This window comes from Eufriesea mexicana, unplaced genomic scaffold (genome assembly GCF_001483705.2).
Source record: "Eufriesea mexicana isolate 0111107269 unplaced genomic scaffold, ASM148370v2 scaffold7917, whole genome shotgun sequence".
In the NCBI taxonomy this organism is placed as follows: Eukaryota; Metazoa; Arthropoda; class Insecta; order Hymenoptera; family Apidae; genus Eufriesea; species Eufriesea mexicana.
Genome location: NW_016915711.1, coordinates 170,328 through 196,011, shown reverse-complemented (window position 1 = coordinate 196,011; position 25,684 = coordinate 170,328). Strand labels below are relative to the sequence as shown.

Below are 25,684 nucleotides of genomic sequence, written 5' to 3'. Positions count from 1 at the left end.
TACCCGTCGCCTTCCTCCTGGCGCCGTTTGCCAAGAAAGCCCAACGAGCCGACAGACCCCGTCCCTGAGAACTGACCCGGGAACACACGTGTTAACTGCGGAGTACAAAGTCGCCCGTTGTGACGACCGGCAAGCTTTCGCAAACAGATATCGTTGCTTTTCCCTGGACACCGAACAAAAGTCGATTGGCGTGGCGATGCAATCGCGAAGACCGTTCGCCAGAATTCTCTCTGGGGTACTCCATTCCGAGTGCGCCATTCGTTGCTCGTACGTTGGTCGTACGTTATTCGTTCGCCATTGCGGTATATACCACGCAGAAGTTATGAAAATATGTCCTTACAGCAATCCAATTGTTCCTGCCAACGATACCCACGCAGTGGTATTAAGATCCCCCCCTCATCCGACCAAAACCTACATCCTCGACCTGTGCAGCGTGAAAGCCCGACACACGTAATCGAGCTTGGTCGAGGCGGGAAAAAGGTATTCAGGGGACGGTTGCGATAAAAATTCACGCGATAACCATGGACTAGCGCGGCTTCGCATAATCTTATCTCTGGCTCTGCCCACATGTCAAGTCCTTCTACCGCCAGAACGCTCGCACACGGCTCTATTTCCATTCGGACCGCTTGTGTGACGCGTTTTCCCACACACACACACGCGCGAATATTCACCGTTTGATAGCAGCGCTCGCGCATACCTTTGCACACACATCGATACGCGTCGCGAAGCAACACACTGGACAAATACCGGCGAAGCAGCTGAACGGAGCGGAAACTAGTGTGGGTGCCCGTGAGTATTCGCACGCGCGCGCTCGTGTGCGTGGATTATTTTCGCTTATACCGCGGCGCACGCAATCTCAGAAGTGGTTCTCGCGTTGACAGGTTCCGAGCGAGTTTTCGCCGGCCTCGAGCCACCGATCGGCCAGTGCTTCGACGGCGGGATCGACGATCCACGATTCCTAGAGCCTCCGCGAGCGTCGCGGCGGACACGCTCGTGATTGACGAACGAAATGGCGTGACACGCGAGGCAATTCTTATGCAACGCGGCCTGGACGTGGTTCGGACGTGGATCACGCGTCGCAGGTGCACGGCGAGACGTCGGAGAAACGGAAGAGACGTCGCTGGAACGGAGGAGAACGGAGTCGCGGGGAATTATGAATGGTCCTCCGCGCGAGGATGATCGCCAGCCGGACCCGTGTACCCGGTGGCTGGAAATAGCGTGCAATCCGCGCGCGGAAGCCTCGACGACTGGACAAATACGCTTGTCGCAGCGACGCGTCTACGTCGAGTCGTGACGAAGAGGAAGCTCGGACCGGTTGTATAAGTAGAGTCGGAGCGGAGGTCGAAGGTAGAGGAGTCGGGAGGATTCGTCGGCTTGGCGATTTTGTTTTTCGCGCTTTTTTCCACGACAGTCGTTGGTGCAGGCGCGAGTAGGAGAGTAGGGGACGCGGTATCGTGGTCATCATGGTCGGCGGATGCGGAAAAGTGATAACGATGACGAAACGGGACGAGAATAAACGATAGCATGTTCGGTCGCGGTTGTACGAGAAATCGTACAATGCGTGGACGTGGTCGTGGAACTTTGAACGTTCGTGTGAATTTACAAGTGTTCGTTCTGCATCGCAAACGGAGGAACGTCCTTTGACGGAGCGCTTTCGACTCTTCGCCAGCGAGCCTCGCCATGCTTCCGTCGATGGTGCCTGCACATGAGCCGTGACCGACGGTGTTCCTCGTTTACCACAGCACCGAGTATCATCGCGGTTCGTGATTAGGAAGTACGTGGCGAAATGGAGAAATAATTCGACGCAGCTGGCGTCCAATTTCGTTGGACAGAAGCGATTCGCGCGAGCCGATTCGTAAACTCCATCGACGCGTTCGAATTATCGCTGTACTCGCGGTCTATGAATCGATACGACAGCGAGAAATCGTCGTAGAAACTTTGTTCTTCGTTTTAACTAAACTTTCGATTCGCGTGTCCGAGAAATCGCCTCGTAAAACCGAATTGTCCCCCGTAATCGAGAGGATGGAAGAGGTGGAAAAGTTGCATGCGATTTTCGAGTGAGAGAAGGCCGATCGACGAGACGAGGTCCTCTGTGTCGAAAATAAGAGAAGAAAAGAGACACGGGAGGCGAATCGAGATCGTCGAACGAAATGCTAATGACCGAACTGGGTTCTCTCACGAAAGAAGGAACCAACGAGGAATCGGACGAGCATACGATCGCCATAGAGAACAACACAGTGCCACTGGAAGAGTTACTCGTGAACTCGACGGTTCCTGCGGCAACGGTTGCAGTAAAAGTGTGCGATGACTCCGCGGACGAGACCGGAAGGGGCAACATCGAGAAGCAGAAGCGCGGGATTCTCAGCAATTTCCAGAGAAGGACCTTCAGCAGGTTTTTTTCAGTTTCAAGGGAGAGACTGGTCCTCTACTGAGCAGGTGCTCTTCCTTTATATTTTATTAATTATTATGCAATAATTCTTTATAATTCGAGTATCAACGCATTGTACGTGTATACATATACTTTATAGGTTATTATCCATTTGACCATGATTTTGGAATTTCGTAGAAACCTAGATAGATACGTTTTCTGGAAATATATACATTCAACGCGACATTTTGCGAAAATGTTACCAGCGTGCAATGCGTTAATTATAATTATTCCATGTTCTATGTTCCTTTAGGAGTTGCAAAAATTTGTAGGAGTATACTCTTAAGTGAACTTGAACGTGCATACTTGCACCGTTGTTAATCATTTGTTTAATACCACGTTTAAGTTAAACGCTTAATGGTCGATAAGTCAACAGACCCACGATTGGTCGGTGCTCACATGTATTGATAATTTGCTCGATTTTCTTGAGTCGTACTAAAGAAATAATAGCAACGTATCCGAATAGGTAGTTTTGATTCGAACTCGAGGTATGCGGACATTCATTTTGTCTGGGCAAGGAAACATTTTCATTTTCCTCCAGTTTCTGTAAGTACTCTGATATTTCACTCGACGAAAGCTCAACGGGCATTGTCGTAACTTCCTGTCACGAAGATGAACACCAACTGACAAATTCTTTCCACGGTCTTCTCGATTCTTCGCGAAGCCGCGAAATATCCGCGAAATCAACAATTGAAGATCAAAAATTTAGAAAATAAATTAAAATTAACTCAAAATTCTCCCTAAAGTCTCGTTTATCGTTTACGATCTGGGACTCCGAAATACTTAAAGAAAATCGCGAAATTTCGATAAAATAACAAATTGGTAGAATAATCTCTCGGAAGGGGAGTATATAGCACCGACGAAGGATAAATTGAGAGAAATGAGGAATAAAGGAGACGATGATCTTCTCATCGAGTGCTCGAAAAGTTGGCGTAATTTGCTCGCCGTCGATCTTTCGGAATCGAACCCGTCAAATAAAAATAATTGACGGCGTGGAAGGCAGCTGGGAATCCATCTGGAACCGATTCCCCGAGGATCCATCGGAGAAGCGCGATAATTGCGTCAAAGAACCGGCGCGATTTTCGGCGAACGCTGTCGAAAATACACGCAACGTCGCCGTGAAAACTGGATCACAATACGTGGCTCGCGACCCCGCGAAAATAGCGTCGTTCCCGTTTCCCTGCCACGATCGGCAGAAATCCTGCTTTTCGCGACGAGAATAGACGCGCCTAATTGCGGAAGACGCCTCGCCGGGAAGCAGGGATTCCCGACGCCGGCGTCGCTCCGTGTCTGCGCGTGCAAGATAAAAACCTTTACGTTTCGTCGGGGGCAACGGAGATGTTTGTTAAGTACAGTTCCGTCCATTCGTTCCATCCGCTGCTTTCACGTCAGATACGTCTCTTTCGACCTCTGCAGACTAATCCTCCAACGCGACAGACAGCGAGAGCATCTCTCTTATAACTCGCAGAATTTTAATCTCACGGATAAAGACAAAGGGACTGACATTGCCTTGGATCTTGGGGGGGTTATTCTATAGGCTATGCGAGGATTAGCTTAATTAATTTTCCACCACTCTCGATGGATCCTCGTGGTCTGGTCTTGATTCTAACTCGTTATTAACTATGTTAGAGAAGAAGATGGAATAGATATTTCGTTCGAGCACCAAAATGGAGAGATCAACAGGTACCTAGATCGTGAACGAGAGAATTCGATAGGCGATTAGGACAGTCTTTAGAATTCGTGACACAGGTTCCACGTGGGATCTGAGGATAGGAGAGGCTACCTAGTTTGCCTATCAGTTGGACTAGCAAGAACCTTTAGTTGGATGACTAACGATTCGTTGGCCCTTAGTCACTAGAAGGACTGGCTGATAAACACAGACCTATTTCAGAGTCCAAAAACAATTGACTCTTTCTCACTTTCACTAAGGGCTAATGGTCATCTTCACCCCCTCCCCCCCCAAAAAACTAACATTGTATTAGCGCCGACAAAATTTGCGAAAGGACAGTTTCGGTATAGTTGTCAGTTCAGTAGTCACTTCAGTCAGTTCCAGTTTCAATTTCTGTTTTGTCTTTTTCCTCTCCACCGACTTATATTTTTCCAACGTAGCCTTGTTGCTAGAACCCGTGTTGTATATCGAAATCCGGGTTCCAACACCTTCATATTCGTCAAAAAGATCCCAATTTAGGAGGAATTATACGCGAATGGCTGACGACAAACCTCGGACCATTCGGTGTTACAATTTCGATATCCTTCATACGCGGACATCCTAATAGAGACTGCCAGGTTGGTGAGCGAAGCTCGAAAGCCTGCGGCCTATCGAAGCCACGGAGTCACGAGAAGCCGCCATTCCCGCGTAAGCCGCGAATCCAAAAGCTCGAGCGAAAATCGCGCGACAGAGACACGATGCACCGGATGCATCGGTGCAACGACTCGTGGCGGCTGTGTCGCTTGTCATCGAGGCTCCATCTCTAGCGAATGGAACGAATCTGTCGGATCGGAGAGCGGTGCCAAACTGGCGTGCGAAGACAAAAGGGAAATCGTACGCAAGGGTCAAAATTGGATCGCCTCAGTGTCGGCCGAGCCTCGGTTCGTAAACGAACCCGTTAATTGAACGAACCCCCGCCGGCTCTGTCCGTGATCGCCAGCGCCCCTTTTATTCTTCCGCGCTGCCTTGGATTTTTTTCAATGATTTCACCCGGTGACGCGTCGCTCTTATAAATAGTCCGCAAAGTGCGTAAATCAGTGGCCGCCGCCTCGTGAAAGTTACTCCAGAAATCGTGCTTCTCTTCCTCGAAACCGAGAAAAAAGGAGAAGAAGACGCAGAAGAAGGAATAGCCGTGCGAAGAGAGAGATCAAGAATGACGAGTTGGCGGTTGAAGGAGAGACGAGAAGAGTCCCGGTGCGGGAAGGTCGAGGGATAGTTATGAAGACATAGTTGGGAGCAGAGTGATCCAGTGAGGTGCGAAGGTGAGGGGTGGCGTGTGCGCGAGAAGATCGAAGTGGTGACCCGGTGGGATCCCGGGGCAAGGAAGACGCGGCGAGATCGTGGATCGACGGATGTGGTGCAAAAGGCTGATCTGGATTTTCCAGTGGCTCTGGACAGGCTGCGATATTTGGCTCTGACGATGAGTTCTTTATCCGTTGTGCCTTAAGAGCATCCGCTAGTGCGGTTCTCGGCCCCGCTCGACGAGGCTTAAACTTAGACGCCGAAATTCCGCTGCAACTCGAGCCGAAATACGAGTCGGGTTCTAAGCGTGTTTGACAGCCGTCGTTGTTCGAGCAACCACAACCTTTTCCTTCTTTTCTTTCCTCTTTTTCTTTCCTTTTATTTATAACGCTTATCGCGAGTAGCTAGCCCTAAATAGAATAGCAGAGTCCACGCGTGACTAGATTTACAAGCATTTATTTTTACGATCACCGACCTTTCATCGGCGACTTTGTAACAGAGGAGACAGGGTGTAGAGAGAAGAGGGAAGAAAAGACACGATGAGATTCGTCTGACGGATTAATCGTGGATTAATGGTCGATTAATCGGTGACTGGTGGTGACGGATCATGTGCGCGGATCGCGTGAGAGATAAAACTGGCGTGTGCCTCTGAAGAATCGGGGGGACGGAGGTCGTGGAAGGCGGAGAATGGATGGCTCGACGTCGAAAACACTTTCACCGAGTTCCTCAGGATCCGGAAAGATCCACTTGGGCGAGGGAATGGCGTTATCCGGTCTACGAAGAGCTCTGTCTCAAGTGTCGATGCTGGTCGTTAAAGCGACCACGTCGGGGGAAACTGCTTGGAGGGAGGAGCTACAAAAGTATGTCGTTTCTTGCCATTTTATTGCGTAACGGAGATAATGACCGTTGATTAAGAAAATCGAGAATGCATCGGGGAGAACTTCTATCGTGACGCGAGTTGCGATAAGTAGTGGACGATAAAATAAAACGGTCGGAAATGTGAGGGAAAAATGCGAGAAAAATGCGGGAAAAACGTGGAAAAATGCTTCGTCTCCTAGACATCGCGATGTCCTCGAGGATTTTCTTTTAAGCCCGACGCACGACGCGTCGCGCATCGCTTGGTGAAAACGGTACACAATGGCCATCATTGTCTGGTGCAACGTCTCGAAATCAAGATGGAAGAGTCCGAATCAAGGACGACTTCCAATAGTCGAGTTAACGCTCGTACCATCTCGGCGGTAACATTCTTTAAACAACAATCTCTCTGAACGGTTTATATCATTACGTTTATTGCGGCTAGTTATCATAATCACAGGCACTTTCTCGTCTGCTCTAAATCGCTCCGTTTTACCAGCCGCGTGGGCCGGCCTTTCGAAACCTTGTGCAAACTCTGCGTTTCCTAATCGATCGTTCTAGCAATCAATTACCCGTTGCAACCGTTAATATCCTGTTTTATCCGCGTCTTTGTCTTAATGTACTCTCTGATTACCTCGCGGGAGCAGGTGAATTAGACGCAACCCGAAATTACGTCCATCTTCTACTTTGCGAGGCAGCAATTTTCCTCGGCTGCCAAGCAAACAGGAAGCTAGCGAAGAAAGCAACCAGGGATTGAATATCCTTGCCTGGAATTAAAATTTGTTTTTCCTTATAATTACGTGGATGAGCTGGATGAGCTACAAGGTCAAAAGTGTTCGAGTTGAAGTGGTTCCTGCCGCGCGTAATTTGTCTCGTTTCTCGCGCGAGGAGAAAATCTCTCGCGTTTTCCAGCTTCACTAGTGATCGCAGTTCGAACAGGTGTGGAAGTCTTGATCTATTTTTACCTCGGGTCAATATGTCAGGGTTGAAACTGAACCGAACCACACGAATTTAGAACGTCGTTTGCCAGACGGACGAACCAAGCCAAATCGAACCGCGGTCTAGGTCCCTTCGAACTTCGCGAAAACCAGAACCAAAAGCCCGATCGATGAGACACACCGTTCCACGCGACCCCGGAAGTTGGAACACCTATTCGAGACCAGTTCCGGTCATCTACGAAGCTTTTATTTTCGCATAACTCCTCTTCGCCATCTGTCGAGCTATTTTTACCTCTCCAAGTCTCGAAGATGCGTCGGGAAAAGTGAAAAATCGGTTTCCCCTGTTCGAGGGTCGACGCGAGAATTGGCAAAACGTCAGGTTGACTGGCGGTATAAGTAGAACTTTTTTTTTAAGGACACCTCTGTCGACGAGGCGAGAAAACAAAGCAAACGAGCTCGTCGTCACAGCCTGGTTCCTCGAAGACAAACATCCTGGCCTAAGCTCGCCGGCTGTGTTCGGGTACCGGTCTGACGACGAGCAGACGCGACGATTGGACGATGAAAATTGTCCGACTCGTGACAGGGTCGATCAGGGGCGAGGAAAGACAAGTTCAAAGAGAACGTGTGGGTATTCATGGACATTGCCAACAACTTTAGCGCCTTTCCTACGAGAATCGCGATAATCCGTGACTACGCAACGCCACGTCCGACTAAACACGCGAGTGGTTTCTAAATCTTCACACCGTCTAGCGAATTTCCCGAGTTCCTCATGGTCGCGCTTATTTCTGACGAATTCGAGCAGACGGGAACACGCGTGTCGTCTGCCGGCTGTCGCTGGAATTCGCAGCGTCACCCCGGAAATCCTGGATCACCACGCAGATTTTCTCCCTTCGCGAAAGTTGCTTAATTAAGGCCGGCAAACTTGGAATTCATTCGAATTACTCGGCTAGCACCGATTCCAGAAAGTTCCAGGGTTCGCGATAATTAGGAAAATTGTTTGCGATTTGCGAGCGTTTGATGACGTTCGACGAGACGTTTACCGCGAATTTCAGGGGAATATTAAGATCCCAATTGGAATTTTTCAATCTTCCTTATTTATGCAGTTTCACGAGTTCGCAAATTTGCAGTTGCAAAGCTTTAAATTTAAAATTACCCTAAAAAGTAATTCGATTGAGATGTTTAATTTTGTTCGAGACTGAGAACCATAATCGTGTTGTCAAAAATGCCCTAACTTCGTTGTCATCGTAGAGTTTAGCAAATTTGCAGTTTCGAAGCTTTAAATTTAAAATTATCGTAAAAAGTAATTCGATTGAGATGTTTAATTTTGTTCGAGACTGAGGACCATAATCAAATTGTCATAAATGACCTGACTTCGTTGCTATCGTAGAGTTTAGCAAATTTGCAGTTTCGAAGCTTTAAATTTAAAATGATCGTGAAAAATTAGTCGATTGAGATGTTTAATTTTGTTTGAGACTGAGGACCATAATCGAATTGTCAAAAATGCCCTGACTTTACTGTTATCGTAGGGTTTCGCAAATTTGCAGTTTCGAAGCTTTGAATTTGAAATTATCGTGACAAATTTTTCGATTGGGGTGTATGTTTAACTTTGTTCAAGACTGAGGAACATAATCGAGTTGTCAAAGATGCCCTGACTTCATCGCTATCGTAGGGTTCCGCGATAGTATTAATACCATCGAGATATTGCTCTAATTATAAAATCTGGTATCATCGAGGCCCAGAGCTTCTATTTCTTTTCCAAGCGTTACAACGAATCAGCTTCCTTCATCGTCGCGAGAAACATCCATCTATACCCCAGCGCTATTACTTGCCAAATTGCCCTACTCTGCTCTCCATTTTGCAAAATTTTATCCGAATTTATTCGTGTCATCTCGTTCTCTATCGAAACTCGCAATAGATCCTCATCTATCAGCTCTGACTAATCCTTCTTGTCTAGTCCGAACTCTTCCTCCTCATCCTCGACTCCAAGATGGAGATGTCGAAGAGCCAGGAACCTTTCTCGAAACGCGAATCGTAATGGGATTTGACGAAGGAAGCTGGCGAATAGCTGCTGGGAAGGCTTTCCACAGGCATAGTATCGGAATCGGCGTATTTTTAGCAAAAGACTTAGAGTTATCTTTAGAAGGGGTCATCCGATTAGTTTACCGTGTTCGAAGTGGTCTCGTGTTCGCTCGAATCGCTTCGTCGAAAATAATAATTCGTCAGCGCCGGCAGTGGTACTTGCAAATTCACTTGGACGATCTCGTAAAAATACAATAGGTCGAGTGATACGCTGGATGACGACCTCTTTCATGGATCGTTAGACCCGGGTTGCGATATGAGCGGGTCGTTTCGCTGTTTCGCTAACGTCAGTGACCCAGATAGAACAGGATCGAACAAATATTTGGACGGCTCCGGTTTCGCGATACTTATTTCCACATCCGCGAAAAAGCCCACGGGCAAGGACCACTTAGCGAGCAATCGAATTCGCCGGTGTTTGCTAACTGTCGGCAGCCGGTGTAGGATTATTGAACCCGGCGAAACGATATCCTGCTCCTCCCGTTTTCATTTTCCACCCCGGTTCCAGAGCCGATGTATCGATTCCGGAGAAAAGTGGAATCCGCGGGAGAACTTTTCTAAGTAACCGCGAGGATACGAGAACTATCCGAAAATATAACTGAGGACAAACAAAACGCAACGTCTCTCGCGAATCTCTGCCACCTTCTCGAAAAATAGCTCGAAAAATGAATTACCCAGAGACGTCTCGAATGTCACGGTCGAGTATCTCGTTTCCAAGCTGCGATTTTAATTATCCCGCGCTGGTAATCGAATTTTGAACTGGATTTTATACATTTTTGGATATTCGGAGTTTCATACGGACGATTGGAGTTATTAATCTTTAGCTGGGGACTATAGAGGTGCGTGATTAGGGCACAGGTGATTCACGTGGAGGCGGAAGATGATCAGGACTCGTTCGTCTGTCGATTCTCTGGCAGATTGCCCTCGATCGGTCCATCCTGGCGCGAAGTAAAGCTGTTCGACGGTAAATTATGTCCTTTGGCATTAGCCTCAGTATATTTCGGAGCAGACCACACGACCGTTTTAAACGGCCTTTAGAGAAGCCGTGGGAGGCGTGCTGGCGTCTCGTTTTCCGTTCCAAGCGAAACGCGACACTCTCGAACGATTTCTTTCGATCAGGTGTTCGCGCGATTAGACTGATCCTCGTGCGAACTCGGTGAAAAAAGAGCGAGGGATGTCAGTGACCTCGGGGAACCAGGGCCTGATTTAGAATAGAGGCTACTCGTAGGAGAGAAAATTTCGGAGCAGAAATAGCCTGGATGTTTAAGCCTCTAATCGAACAGCTGAAGATCGAATTAAACGGGATACGTAACGAGGATGATTTAACGCGATTATTTCTGGTTTCCCGATATCTCGATGGAATTCTCCGACTGCACGATCTCAAGACACTGAGGGTGCGCTCTGCTTTCAGATATCGACAGACCAGATTCAGCTCGCGAAGGATACGCAAGAGGGTGGTTTTCAAGCACGGCGATTGCAATGTCGTACAAGGAAATGTCGCCAAGCGACGGCGCCGTTACCTTCAGGTAATTTTAAAGTATTTCTAAAAGCGTCTGTCGCGGTTTCGCGTCCGCGGGAACCGATGCGACATCCAAGGCGATTTCACAAATTTTCGCCAGAGACAGTTAGCGATCGCGCTACAAGCCCGTCTTACGCCTGCTCTTTTGTCTACCAATCCGTTGCAAACGGTCGCTTCATTCAGCACCAGGAAGGCGAACTTGATTTGTCTCCATCTATTTCGCGACCGCAATTACTTGCCAAATCGTCCCCGTCCTATAGTTGACACTTTGATGTAACTTCTATATTTCCGATTCTCTAGAAACGTTTATTTCTCGCGTGCGATAAAATTAGCTCGATTGTTAAACTTTCACGACTCTCCAAATGGTCTCCTTCTTATGAAAATGGCCCAGTGAAACGTTTATACAAGCCTCTTTGAAGCGTTGGCAGCGGGTAGCTATGCTAGACGATCTCCGCGTTTATTATCGATTCCCGCGGATCGATGCATGAGACGATTACGTTTTTCAACAGTAGGGGTGGATATATATGTATGCAAATTCTTCTTCAGGACATTTTCACGACACTGGTCGACGCACAATGGCGCTGGACGCTTCTGGTGTTCTCCATGAACTTCTTGCTCTCGTGGCTAGGTTTCGCCCTGATATGGTGGCTCATAGCGTACAGCCATGGCGACCTCGATCCAGAGAATTACACCAATCCAAACTTGACGTTCACCCCGTGCATCGTGGACATTCGTGGATTCACCAGCTCCTTTTTATTCTCCATCGAGACGCAGCACACGATCGGGTGACTAATTACTTCTATTATCCTGCATAATTTATGTCGGATCAGTGATTCGAACGAATTTCAGACGCTATTAACTACACGGCCGATTTGGAAGAGGTATACCCCCCCCTCGATTAATTAGTTGACATAAACGGTCGTGCGATAGCGTGGGCCTGATTGCGATGGTCGGTCGTTTTCTTAGAAATCTAACGAACGAGAAGAGAATTGCGAACGAACTCATGGAGACATTCGGTGACCGTGCATGTTATTAAAAATCGTACATACGAGGTATTACGTAACTTTCATAAGGTATCACATCGGATTACACTGTCCTTCTAAGCATTGCGACTGCCAGGGTAATGGAACTGACCTAGTCAGTTTGGATCACGTTAAGCTTTGGTCCCAGCTACGAGTGGCCCCCGGATCGTGGAACCATCCTTCAGTCGTCCAGAGACCGTAAATCTTGCGAACAGGGGTATCAAAAGGTCACGAATTCGTTTATAGGTTACATCCGAAGTCGCGAATTTATCGGTAATTGCTCTGAGATCGTTCCAAGATCCATTGACCGTTTCCAGCTCCGGGAGGCTCTGTAATCCTCGAGAGTCTGGTCCGCGATGTCTTCCAAGCTGTCCAAAAGTTTCTCGAGGTCAAGAGAGGGATCAACGTCTGGACGACTCGAGGGTGATTCCAGGACCGAGTTTGGAATACCGCTGTGATCGTGTTTGACACTTCGTGGGCGAGATGGTAGAGGAAAAGTACAAGTCGAAATGTAACGAATAAAATATAAAGGAAACGATTCTGTAAATAGAAAATGAAGTCAATTTTTGTCACGATGTTGACATTTGTCCGCGAAGGTTTGTCGAAGGTTCCACGAAATTCCGCCACTGGGTGCCCTAAGCTTGAGCCTAACGCAATGTTTGGAATATGTAATTATAATTTCTCCTACACTGGACTCCTGTCTTCAGTTTTACCATTTTTCTGACACTCGATGGAGCTTCGGTAGAAAACGACTCTAACGAAGATAAATATCGTAGGTACGGGTCAAAGCACCCAACAGACGAATGTCCAGAGGCAGTGTTCGTGATATGTATCCAGTCAATGACAGGTGTGATCCTGCAGGCCTTCATGGTCGGCATAGTTTTCGCGAAACTCTCCCGGCCAAAGAAGAGAACACAGACACTGCTGTTTTCGAGGAACGCCGTGATCTGTCAGAGGGACGGCCAACCTTGTTTAATGTTCCGGGTCGGTGACATGAGGAAGAGTCACATCATCGAGGCTCACGTCAGAGCGCAGATGATCAAAAGAAAGGTGAGTCTGTCTAGTGGAGATGTTACTTGTCAGAGCTATCACGCTCGCGGGGTCTACCGGATAGATTCATTCGGTATTCCAAGCTAGTCTACATCTCGACGTGACCCAATTGTTGCTCTTATCTCTCATCAATGGTATAATTAATGATCTGAAGGCGTCTGCGAAACTTTCAGGTTACCAGGGAAGGGGAACTGTTGCCGTTCTTCCAAACGGAACTGAAAGTGGGCGGAGATGGCGAGGAGGACAAGATATTCTTTATTTGGCCAACCACGATCGTTCACAAGATCGACGAACATTCTCCTCTTTATCACATATCGGCCAGCGATATGCTGCGGGAACGATTCGAGATCGTGGTGATATTGGAAGGTGATTTGAAAGAGAGGTAAACGCTGGATCAGAAGGACAAACGACTTTCACGATTGTTTCAGGTGTCATCGAATCGACCGGCATGACCACTCAGGCTAGAAGCTCCTACCTGCCGTCCGAAATTTTATGGGGACACAGGTTCGAACATATAATCACGTTCAAGAAGGAGACGGGAGAGTACGAAGTGAACTACACCCTGTTCAATAACACCTACGAGGTGGATACGCCATTATGTTCGGCTGCCGATCTGGACAAGATCAGGGCGATGCAACGGGCGAAAGGAGGTACGAGCAAACTCTCGCAAACTCCCGCAAACTCCTAACAAGCATGAATCCCCGAGTTCGTTAGCCGGCGATAAAGATAAGAGCCCTTAGAGACGTCGTCGGAGATAATAAAACACGGACCTCTATCTTATCGACCATCGCACTGTCGGAGAAATGTGATTGACCTCGATTAACACGAATCAAGTTTATCGAATCTGCGACCATACTAGTGGAGACACGAGGCGCATCGCGACGCGAACTATCCTTTACACAGTATCACTATGCATCGTAGCTTTTGCCACGAGTCGCAAATCTGGCACTCCACTTGTCTCTGTGGCACCGACCGGTGCCAATTGTCTGAACCTTGAACCAAGAAAAGAACCAAATCGTAGTTCCATTATTCGCTCGGGCAAACCGGTGACCGATCGATCGTTCGCCATTATCGCTAATCGATTAATCGAGTAAATCGACTTCCGACGCGTTCGATTCCGATTCCATTTTATTCTGCATTCCTACGTTATTTAGAGGGTATTTAAAAGGAGGAATATTTAATAAAGTGGTTGGAGAAAAAGCAGACTCGTTCTCGATAAACCAGATTCCTGGGATGCTATGTAACTTTTCGCGAACCGACTCTGAACGAATTCCTATGCACGATCGTTTCAGAACGTATGAGCAGCAGCGGATTCGCTCATTATCGCGATGCATCGAGCAGTTCTTTGACCACCGGATCCGGTTCCAGCCTGGCATCCTCTACCGGTGGATTGCACATGAACGTGCCGATGACGACACTGACTCCGATTCCAGTTATGATCACCGGCCCCGACGGCTCCCTCAGACGAGAGAGCATGCAAAGTGGTCAAACGGATTTGAAGCAGCCTATATTTTACACTCAGAACGAGGTACGTCAATTTTGCTCCTTTTTAAACCGTGGCATACGCTCGAGTTTCCTCCTGTGACTCGGCGAATCCGCCTCTTCTTACCAAGGACGCTTTGTCTGAGTTCATTTCGTATAAATAGTCTCAAAAAATACGAGTTTAAAATAGCTCAACCCCGACTTCTCGATCCCGAGACCTGTCAGGCGTCCTGATAAAGGAATACTCTTATTCTTTGCACAGTATCTGGACCACGAGTTGCACTCCTTAAATCACCCGTTGGATGAGTCCGAAATCCAGGAGGACTACGATCGCGTGCTGGAGGACATCAACGCGACGTTGAGAAAGAACAGAGGAGCAAGCAGGGAGGACAGAAGAATGCACAGGGAGCCGTCCAAGTGTACCCTGGATTCCAGGAGGAGCGAGTCCAGGGACGTGATCAAGAGATCCAGCTCCAGAACGACCATGGATCAGATTCCAGCGATCAATCCTCCGCCTGCAAGATCATCCTCGCGACTGCATTTAGATCCCAGGTAGCCTCGACTTCCGCGTCCGTGAATCTTCTTCGAGAGATCTTTCAAAGTCTCCGTTTCATTACAGACGCGATCCTAATTTGCGTTTCATCCATTCAGACATACCAAGTTCGCCGATCACTCGGAAGTGTATCGTGAACCTCCGCCTCATCCCCTGCCCTCCTCGAGGAGATCCAGCCTAGGCGACAATCACAAGCCCAAGGATCAGCAGAAGAAGACCAGCTTCGTCCTAGGCGACGACGATCACCACGTGATAAACATCGAATCAACGATCCCGAAGGTGTCTCCGGCTCGGCAGGAACCGTTGCACGTCGATTCATCCAAGACGAACCATCATCCTAGCGACAGTGGTCCTCAGGAACAAGTGTAGGTGAGCGAACGCGGACCATCGGTCTTGCTAGCAGTTGCATTAAATCAATCGACGACCCCCGGCTAGTCCATTAACCGCTCCGACGACATGTATGCCGTTTGCGTCAGCAGCGTGAGGCGGGATGTAGAAAGGGCAAAAATCCCTGACAGCTTAATCGATGAGCTTCCGTTTCGCTATCGATGAACCGCGACGAAACCAGCGAGAAGCTTTAGAATCCGCAGCGGCAAATTGCCTTAGAGGAGGATCAATTACTCCCGGGGCGATTTGCAACGATCGTGGCCTCTTAAAACAGCTCGACTTCACCGTAGACTAGGCTTCTAAATTGTTCTAACTGGGACACAAAGACGTCATGCCGCGTAGTTTTCATACATATGCGCCGTTGGCTCAAGTTTGCCTAAGCGACCAGTATCCGGCCCGGTTCTGCCCAAGTGTCTTTCTCTTCCTTTCCCTTTCTTTCCCTCTTACTACCCCTGGACTCTTTCATCTCTGTCTCTCCTCTTTCGTCGGATGAAAGAAAGAACCCCTGTGATGATCCTATTCGAATCGAATCGCTTGGAAATCGCTGATTAATAGAATCACGACGACTCGCATGTGAGTCATACGTACTCGATGTTCTGTTATTTCGATAGTCGTCGAGTCTATTACGCATGGATTATAAATAGATCGCGAATGGGTTTGAAATCAGCGCGATAATATCGGTACCGGTCTTGACCACGGAGTCCCTTATGCAGATAGCGAGGTCTACGTCAGCCGAGTCGGAGATACGATTGGAAATGCTCAAGTTCCAACGATAGCGAGACTTTCCGAGTGGAAAGGTCAAGCGGTGTCTGGCGTTTGAAAGACGTTCTATCGGCTGGTAGTTAAATCCTATTGATTCCCGTCGCACGCTGTGTCTCCCACGAGTGGTTACACGTAGGTACTTTGGCTGAGGATCGCGTAAACTTCGTGGCGACTTACGATCGGTACGCGCCTGGCTGATGCGAACCTGCACCAGCGAGATGGGTTTAAACGAGCCCGGAAATCGTCAGTTAAATGACACGGCAGAACGATCTTAATGGCGATAAGCTAAAAGGAATTATCCCTTTCATTCAATTTAAGCCCGCGATTCTCCTCGGGAGAACAACACCGCGAGCCGAGCCAGTCGGATGCCTCGCATTCCAAAACAAATCTCTGCCAACGGTCAACAATTCGATCCTCTTCTGTACTCTGACGATATTCCTGACAGGATTCTGACGATCTTCGAAAAGGCTAGCTTCCGTTTCCTGAAATACTGCACACGTCTCGCGTGTCCAAGCTGTTCGGCTGTTCTGAACGATACCTCGAGCCAAGGTAATCCATAGCGAGGTGTACGTCGTGGTATCTCCACGTTATGATGCAACACGCGATGGCTGAAGGGCAGATGGACGAGTAGAGGATTAAGTGGATTCAGAGAGCCGTAGGTTAGACGACACGACAGGATGAGTTTAGTGGCGGGAAGTGCCCTCGTTATCACGCCAGTCAATTGTTTAATCTCGGCCTGGTCTCTTCCCTCTTCGCCCCTACTTCTTGGGCCAGGTTTCCACACACACGAGCCATGACACCACGCGAAACACGCTAAACCGGCTATCAAGTTCCTCGGGCACGTAGCTTCGTGCAAGTACATAGCCCGTGTCCTTGTTGCGAGACACATTTCACCTGCCTCGCAAGCTCGCCGTACCTGCGAGTTATCCTCTGTATCTTCAACACCGGGGATCGAAAGCGGAGCAGTCACGTTGCTCCAAACGATAATTCTTCTTTACATATTTCCGCTTTCCGTGTCTCTTCTACTCACTCTATTTGTTATTTATTATCGTGCGAGATTCTAATCTCTTTGGAATATATTTCGAAGCTTCCTACGTTATGTCATACTTTCGTTATTTGCACTGGAACTTCCAGTACTAGCCATATAGATAATATTATTTAAAACTGGAATCTTTCCTATTTTCGATGGTGGTCAATGTTAATTTTCTCGAGTCTTTGGCTAAAAGATTTCCAGATCTTATAAGACACGAATCGGCAAGGAAGTGAGGCCTGTTTTAAATCAATCTCTCAGTGGAAGCCTCCTCGTAGTCTAGGTAATGTCACGACACCTCGGCAGCGTCAATGACCACTGTTACGTCAGGTCTACCGGGTGCAATTGCACGTCCCGATTTTTCTGCCGCATTCTGCAATCGCGTTATCGCGAATCTCCCCGTTTCTTATTCAAAACAGCCATTGTCTGGGCGACAATGAGCGGTGTCTAGAATGACAGCCGACGTGCGAGAATAGAAAAACGACGAAGCGTATCACCTTGCAACGCGAATTGCGACATCCTCCTCTTGGACTGTCCTCGGTCTGATATGCCGATTATGCTCGCACTATGTTGCGGATACTGATTTGCATTCTTCTGTTCACACTTCCAATCGCTACCGAGCTCTTCCTCCAATTAACGCCATCCTCCGCGTACCGGGGCTCCAATGCGAATCGACAACCGAACTGATTATCGATGACAAATGACACTAAGTAGACCGCAAATATTCCCGGAGTATAATAAGGATTCAGCGATTAGGGGAAAAGCAGAGAAATTTATACCGCGAATTCCCGCGAGCGAAAGGTTAGGGTACCAAATGGGAGATGTACCACTAGCTGTTCCGCCATTGTGACGCAACGATGAAAGGCAAGAAAGACTATCGCGAAGTCACGTGCCACGACATAAATACGACACCTTTCCCGCGATAAAATCGTAAATTCATCGACGCCGAGGAAAAGAGCGATTACCTGCAAAACAATTTTATTACGCGCTCGGTCGCCTCATTTTCACGGCAATCGTGACCAAGATAGGCCGTGCTCGAAGGTCGTCACACTTTTAAAAGCGTGTCGACTCGAGCGTTCCGATAGCCACTCGCGTATTGTTTCGCTTTTTCGAGAGAAAAAATCGCAGGAAAACGACGAATCCCTGGAACACGCTCGTGAATGAGTGACGTCGGGCTCATAATCTCAGAGATGGACGCGTATAATTATGCCTGATTCAAACGTTGCTTACCGATCCTCACGTGGGCTTCGTTTGATAGTGAATCAGCTGTCCAAGAAATTTGAATACGTTCGTAATTTCATCGAATCGTGAGTCAGTCATAGGAACCAGCGCGAAAGTGTTCTCTAAATACAGACTTTGAAAACCTAATTTATTCGTGAGGTAACGGTCATCCTGAGTCTTAGAGTCTCTATAGCGCATTGGGTATCGTGAACCTACGTGACAGTCGATAGCTTTTGGATTTGGAAACCCAGGGAACTTGGAACTCCCCTGGACTAGGGTGATTAATCATCCGAGTACTATCTAGCTCGAAACTCGAGTTAGATATTCGTGATCCCTGCGTCTCGATCCGAGTAACTATATCGTGTTCGGGTAGCGAAATCTGGAGACGGATCTAGCGGTGTCGACGAGATCTCGATGGATCGGATCGCATGATGACCACTGGTCGTCGAAGTACTCGTGGTACTCGTCGAAACGTCACGGTCGTGCCCTCCGGCCTCGTTGACGTAATTGGTTATTATCACGGCGAAGTGTGTCCCCTATTAGTGGATACCAGTGTACACACTGGACCCTGTTAGTGCGCATTAGCGTGTACGGTGTGCACACAAGCCGATGCACCGTGGACGCACGTGCTCTGCTCGCGAAACGATCTCGCGATCAACGAAAAATTAACTAACGAGCATGTTATGCGAATGAAATAATAGATGGGAACCATTGTCGGAAAGTGGCTTGCACGGTCGAAATTCAGTGGGCCAATGACGATAGCGATTCGACGATTCGATGGATCACGTTGCCACGTCGATAATCCTTGCTTTATTTCAGACGATGTGTCGCTTATGGCGATTTAACCGAGTGATTTAACGAGCCTGGAATTAACCTACACTGATCTGTATTAGACTCTCGTGGTAATTTTTAGTGACTTTTAAGCGGTGACTCGGAAACTGAGGAATTTAAAAAGGAATTAAAAGATAAGAGTGATCGTAAATGACAGGGGTGAGATGATTCGACGATCATCGATGATTTAAGTCTTCCCTCGAGGCAGATCATGGCAAGAAGTGCAATAATTGTTGCTTCCATACTCTCAAAAACATATCGTGAATGAAAAGGCACATTTATCGGTTATCGATGATTCACTGTACCTTGGAAAACAGTGTGACAGTATTGCTCGATCAGTGTATACCGAAAAACCCAATGTCTGAATCAACATTCACGGTCCGCCTGTTTAAATCTCATCGAATATGCGCAACATCTGTACCAACCGAATGCGACGCCTGAATATTGCTTCTATGAATTCTCATAAGCTCGTCAAGGCTTGTTTACAATCGAGCCTGACTGACGAATCGACACCTTTTCTTCTGGCCATCCGTGACCCTCCAAAGTCCGCGCAAAGTTTCGAAGACTACGCTCATCTCTTGGCGAGATCCGTGTTCGAACGGCGGGCGAGAAAATGGGCAAAAATGGAGAACAAAATGGCGGGAAATAGTAGCGGGAGCGTGTAAAAAGAGACACAGTGCGTGACAAAGAGCGGCAAGGACCAAGCCTGGCGAACGAAGCGAAGATGAGCAACGCCACAGGTTGTCAGGCAAGACGTTCGTGAATGTGTACGTGACTCAATGCTGATCAACGATCCTCGATCTCGTTGAGAAGTAGGAGGAAAAGGCTAGGTAAGAGCGAAGTGGGTAGGGATAAAGGCGGGCGAGGAAGGTGCGTTGACGTCACTGGGCAAGCTCGCTGCTCGGTACGCTCGTTGGCAACGCGATCGCAGTTTCACGAGATTTCAACGTCGACCTCGCCGCTCTCCGGCCATTTTCGATCGTTCTCCAGAAAAATTCGTCGAGCCGCGCGCGAAAAATCGGCGCCGGGTCGCTCGGGTGTCGGCCGGAAGTGCAGAGTGCGAGTGGCGGGAAATTCGTAATTCAAAAGCGGCGCAGATCGAACGACATCTGTGGAGCGGCGGTGACCACGTGGCCAATCGTGTCAATGACTCGAGCTTGAAATTCAACGTCGCGAGTGTGCGTTTCGCGCGTGCCTCCTCGTACTTCGAATACCGTGAAATAATCGGCGAAATCGGTAAAGGAATCGTGGCACGAGCAAGGGAACGAGCAACGATCCGATGGATTTTCGCGGTAGCCGTTGGCAAGCCTGGTTCGTTTGAAAGGTAAACGTCGATGACGTGAGGGAATGCGTTAATTGATCGGCATGACGATCGTTCTGCCGGTGGTTCACGTGATCCACGGCGGAAAGACAACGAAGCGGTCAGTCAGAAGATCGGTGATTAATGGCAGGCAGGACGCGAATTTCCCAACATCCGATCGCGTGTCAACCTAGTTCCTTCTCGACACGAATCAATCCGTCCTGGTGTCGTGCACGATTCCGGTGATTACGGGAACTATGAAACGCGAAGCCACCATTTGGCACCGTCTAGACGTTTTACCATATTTTTCCCTCTCCGCATAATTTCTCGTTTCCACGAAATATACGCGTATGGCAATTTGTCGAACGGTGATGAATTACGATCTATTTTCAGCCACGTGTAACTAAATCGCCGGTTTTGTTATTGATCTGAATATAATTAGCGTACGTCACGTTCTGTTTGCAGACAGCTAATCGGTAGCTATTTCCATCTGGTTTAATTATCATAACGTACGCGCTGCGCGCGAAGATTTACGACTCCGAGTCGTTTATCTGAAAGAAATTTACGCGAATTCGCATATGGTAACAGAGAAGGTGATAGATTTTTTCACAGTCGATTCATTTCGATATCACGCGATCGTGACACCTTCCTTTCTATTTCATCCGCTCGAGATACCATCGATAAATGCATCGTCGCCTTCTAATGAACGTAACCGTATACACAATACAATTGAATGAATAGTTCCTAGAACAAGGAGCTAGTTACTCCGCTGACATTTACATTCTACTTCAATGAGAATTACCGTGCAACAGACGTTAAATCACTCGTCGATAAGAAATCCGTTTGCCAGTCGTTAAAACCCGCATGAGAGATATCGAGAACGCACGAAAAGGTCGCTCCCGAGAATGTTTATCGGTTTTGTTTTGTTTGCAATCTCGTAAGCATCGACTCGAGGAATATCAGTCAAATCACTCGAATTTTAATCCCCCTTCGTAGACTGTTTAACAAATTAACATCTCGACAGCTGAATGGTGTCCAAAAAGCAAAGTTAGGCCACTTCTGCATCACGTGTAACGCGTACGTGACTCGCGAATTTATTTCCCAAGACATCCAGCTTCCCTTCCCATCGGAGAGCTGCAGGAAATTCGAAAAAGAAGACACCTCAATTTCCACGAGAATCGTGTATCAATCAGGATGCAACGCGAAGACTAGAGTCACGAAAATCGTGTCGTTGAACTCGCAAAGTTTGTTCGTCCTCTCGGGCACGAACCAATCCGACCAAGTTAATTCCGCTCTCGACACACGGTTACTTCCGCAAATTTGGACGTCTACTAAGCGGTAAATTCCCATTTCCACGAGGAGAGACCGTAACGCGATTACCCGATCGCTCGGTTGACGGATACGGATCATCTGCGGTGGATCATGCGAATTCAACCGCAAGAATCGCATCGTGTCGACCACGCTGACCCAACCATCGCGGTTCCGATGCACACGTGCGCAAGTTTCTGCACTCTCCCTACCGGAAACGTCCCTCTTCTGCACCAGGTTCTCCGTGGCAACGATCACCCGCGCGATTAAGCCGATCTGTACCCTCGTCGCGAAGTGTTCCGAGATATTCCTCGATAAGCGTCCTTTTCTTTATCGAAATCCCGTCTCGAATTGGTCATTGACACTAGAACTGTCGTGTATACCTGAACACAGTGCACGCATTCGGTACTAATTAATGGGATATAAAGAAAATAAGAGAGAATACGTAATTGCGAGCCTATTTGAACGAAAGTTGGTATAACTTTTACCAAAAGCAGGCGTGTGGAAATAAAATGTCAGAAACCAGTCATTTTGACCCCGATGGTAGTTCTAGTGTTAAAAAAGACCATTAAAAAGCGAGGGTAGAAGATGTCCTGGATTCTCGAGATCTACGAGACGTTCGGGTGCAGTTATTTGTTAACAAACCCTCGAGACTCGAACAACTCCCAAATTGCACGTTGCATGAAAGGATATTTTCGAGACTGGAACAGGTGCTTCTTGGGTAATTCGCGTTGGAGGGTCGCGGAGGATTCGGGTCGGATAATTAAGCTAAGAATTTTCTCCACGTCTTTAACTTTAAAATTCGATACTAAATTTACGGAAAATTAAGGTGTTCTTGTCTTTACGGAGTCAGACGAATGATTGATTAATAAAAGAACGGTACGTCTTTTACAATTGGTCGCAGATAGTAGATAAGCAAAATAATTGCTAGACGATGATAAAACAAAATTAATTTTTCGTTTAAATGATAAACAAGCTCGGGAGATAAAATGTAAACCGGAGCTGCCGAATTTTATACAAATTATAAATTCGCTATTGCAACTGATCTATCTCGCAATCGGAAGGAACGAAACAGGGAGAGAGATCAAAATTGGAAAATTTTAAATATAGAATTTTGAATCGAACGTTGAGCCAGGTATCGAGAGTTTAATACGAAATTAAAGAAAAATCTTCGTTATTAACACTAAGTTTACCAACGCTATCTGTATACCTATTTCTACATATTTCACACCTGTCAAATTGACAAGTAAAGGAAATCACGTGTCTCTTTTTTAACGATTAGTTTAATTTAAAAACATTTACAATATTAACAGTGTTAATATAAGTTAACTAAATCCCAGCCGTCAAATTGACGGGTTCCGTAAATCTAGTGTTAAATAAGCCAATCACGGCTATACAAATGAAAGAATCAAAAAATCAAAAAATTAATCACACGCAAACCATAAGAAAAATTGTCAAGTGACAAGAACGAAATCGTCGAATGCAAAATTTTTAATTAACAGGTAGACCTGCAGTATTAATTTTTAAATTCGCGATATTTCTTTTATTTCGACCATCTTTTGAAAATTTGATCGCGAAAAATAAATGGAGAAAATTTCGAGATAAAGAGTCCCCATAAAATGGCGTCGATTATTCGAAATTGGATAAATTTTTGCGAGAATCGGAATCTTTCCAACTGTTAGAGTATCGGTTCCGCAATTTTGGTGGAAGCTCGTGGAAATAGTTACCGATAGAAAGAAACTCGTTCTCATCTGTGCACGAACGACGCGATAAATTGCAGACGTCGCGGCGCGGCTGGAAGCCGCGTACGAGCGAAAAATTTGAACGAGCGGAGGGGCTCTCGTGGCTCGCATCCGGCGAAATTCGCGAATAATCGGCGCGTTTCGCACACGTGCCAGGCGGTATAACGCGTGTCCGCGCGTATGTGGCACCGTGTCTGCATTATCCCCGCCATAAGAGGTAAACGCCATGGCATCCGTTGGCACGATCTCGTGCAACGGCCGGGAATCTGAAACAGTTGCGAGTGCGACGCGCTTACGTGCGCTGCTCCAGCTGGAAAGCGCGGGAAAACCAGACCAGTCTTCAAATCTGTGAGAGTCCGAAACACTTTGCCATATTTTACGTTCTTATCCTCGAAACTTTATCGCGATTTCATCTTCCAGTTCGCGACGTTTCGAGCATCGTCCATCTTCATTTTACATTTCGCGGGATATCGGAGTTGCTTCGCGATTCTCTCAGTTTATCGAGGTCCGTCTACGTTACGATTGGTGGACTTTTGGATTCAGGATTTTCTAGTCGATCTCGCCAGTTCCTTCCATTTTTGGCCCGTCTCGTTTCGCTTTCGATTCGGAAACGGATCTCTCTCGAAATTTCGCGCCGACGTTCGGGAACGCGAGGAGAGAAACTCGACTTTCGAACTCGTTGGTTCCCGCGGAGAAACTACCGGACGAGTGGAGGAAAACAACGAGCAAGTGGTAAACAAGGAAATTACGTACGCGATTAATCGCGTAGCGCTCGCGTAAACTTGTCTTGTCGGGACGAAAAGGAGCAACGAGCAGACATGTTCATCTTACCTCGTCTTCAATAACGGTCTCCACTTTCACTTCGTGTAACGGTTGTCTTCGTCAACGTTTCATTGGATATTCCTCCAAAAAGAGAAAGAAAAAAACAAATATTCGTCGCCTTTTTCAATTTCGTCGAAATTTTCGTTAACAGATCGAACACGCGATAAGGTCATGCTCGCGAGGGAAATTCGGTGATTCACGAAGCTAGGAAGAGTATAATTCACGCGTAATTTATGTCACCGAGCCAGATACGCGGTATTTATACAGTACTCGCAATTATGGTTGCGTCTGTCGAGATATCTGCTTCTAGGTGTTTTGTCACCGCGCGATTATAATATTATTCTCGGCCGTGATAAGAACCGAGATCGCTCTGTTCGATATGCCAGAGTAATTGATGAGTCTGGAAAAAAAATGGAGATGAGTAAGAGGAAACGAGATTTCCAACGAAACGATCATCCCGCGTATTTTCTTTAATCCCCGGCGAAAATTCAGTTCCGAGCGTTACGACAGGCGCGATGATTCAGAGATTACGACTCGGTTTAATCGCTAAAAATCTGCAAGACGATTACGTAATGGCTCATCGATGGCCTAACCAGACCAACGTCGTTTTTCTCATCGCGTTCCATCCGTTTCCCGTCGCCGACGTTATCTCAGTTTTTTCCTCCAGCCTGACGCCGTCCACAAGAATCGCGAGAATCTTCGCTTCTCGTCGTTTCTGTGCTCGCGATAAACAGGAAAATGGAAAAACTGACCTCGCGAGGGAACACGGAGATACCTGTAAATCGAGCGTTCCGTCATTTTTGCGCGAGGAAATCGTGAATGAGTCAACCGATTCGTCTTGAGAGCGACACATTTCGCGAGGAGAAAGATAATCCCGACGTGTCTTTTCCTTCGTTTCATTTTTACCGAGAAACGGCTCTAACGACGTATCAGCGGACGGTTAATTCCGAAAGATTGGCGAAAGCTCGATAATTCCTTAAAATTCCACCGAAACCGGAAATAACGATCGCGTCACCGTCCCGATCTCCGGAACCTTTCCGTCAACGTGACGCAAATTCATCGGCATCCTCCTCAGCCCTCCGCTTCTCCTCTCCGCATAATCGAACAATCGAGCAGCGCGAGGCGAAAAAAAAGAGAAAAAATAAAGAGAGAGAGGAGAGAGGGAAGAGAGGAAGATAAAAAAAAATGGCGCAAAACGAGTTGACTAACAGTGACATCGATTGTCGGTCGTAGGGACGAGGAATGGTGGGATTCCGCGAACGGAAGGGCGGTGTGAATGCCGGAGGAAAGTGAGAGGAAACGAAGAAACGATGGCAGAAAACAGAACTTTGCTCTTCAACGGCCGTGAGTCATCGTCGCGTGGTCACTTCCAGCGACTTCATTCATCCTGGTTACGGAGCGAAAAAAC

At 47.4% G+C, this 25,684-nt stretch overlaps 1 protein-coding gene across 1 annotated transcript; it reads left to right on the top strand.

The window, feature by feature from the left end:
- Positions 1–5,017: 5,017 nt before the first annotated feature.
- LOC108552743 (inward rectifier potassium channel irk-1) lies at positions 5,018–25,582 on the top strand. Its single transcript, XM_017907398.1, has 10 exons — positions 5,018–6,238; positions 10,659–10,773; positions 11,313–11,551; positions 12,565–12,838; positions 13,012–13,204; positions 13,267–13,488; positions 14,131–14,366; positions 14,583–14,872; positions 14,972–15,242; positions 25,510–25,582. The coding sequence occupies exons 1-9, from the start codon at positions 6,066–6,068 to the stop codon at positions 15,240–15,242; spliced, it is 2,013 nt and encodes a 670-aa protein (XP_017762887.1). The 5' UTR covers positions 5,018–6,065; the 3' UTR covers positions 25,510–25,582.
- The last annotated feature ends 102 nt before the right edge of the window (positions 25,583–25,684 follow it).

What these genes read in the sequence shown, in the direction of transcription:
- LOC108552743 (XM_017907398.1), top strand. Translation starts at nt 6,066, where the DNA reads ATGGATGGCTCGACGTCGAAAACACTTTCACCGAGTTCCTCAGGATCC. An exon ending in GAGACGCAGCACACGATCGG is followed by an intron (nt 11,552 to 12,564) that starts GTGACTAATTAC and finishes TAAATATCGTAG; the next exon opens with GTACGGGTCAAAGCACCCAA. An exon ending in GATCGTGGTGATATTGGAAG is followed by an intron (nt 13,205 to 13,266) that starts GTGATTTGAAAG and finishes CGATTGTTTCAG; the next exon opens with GTGTCATCGAATCGACCGGC.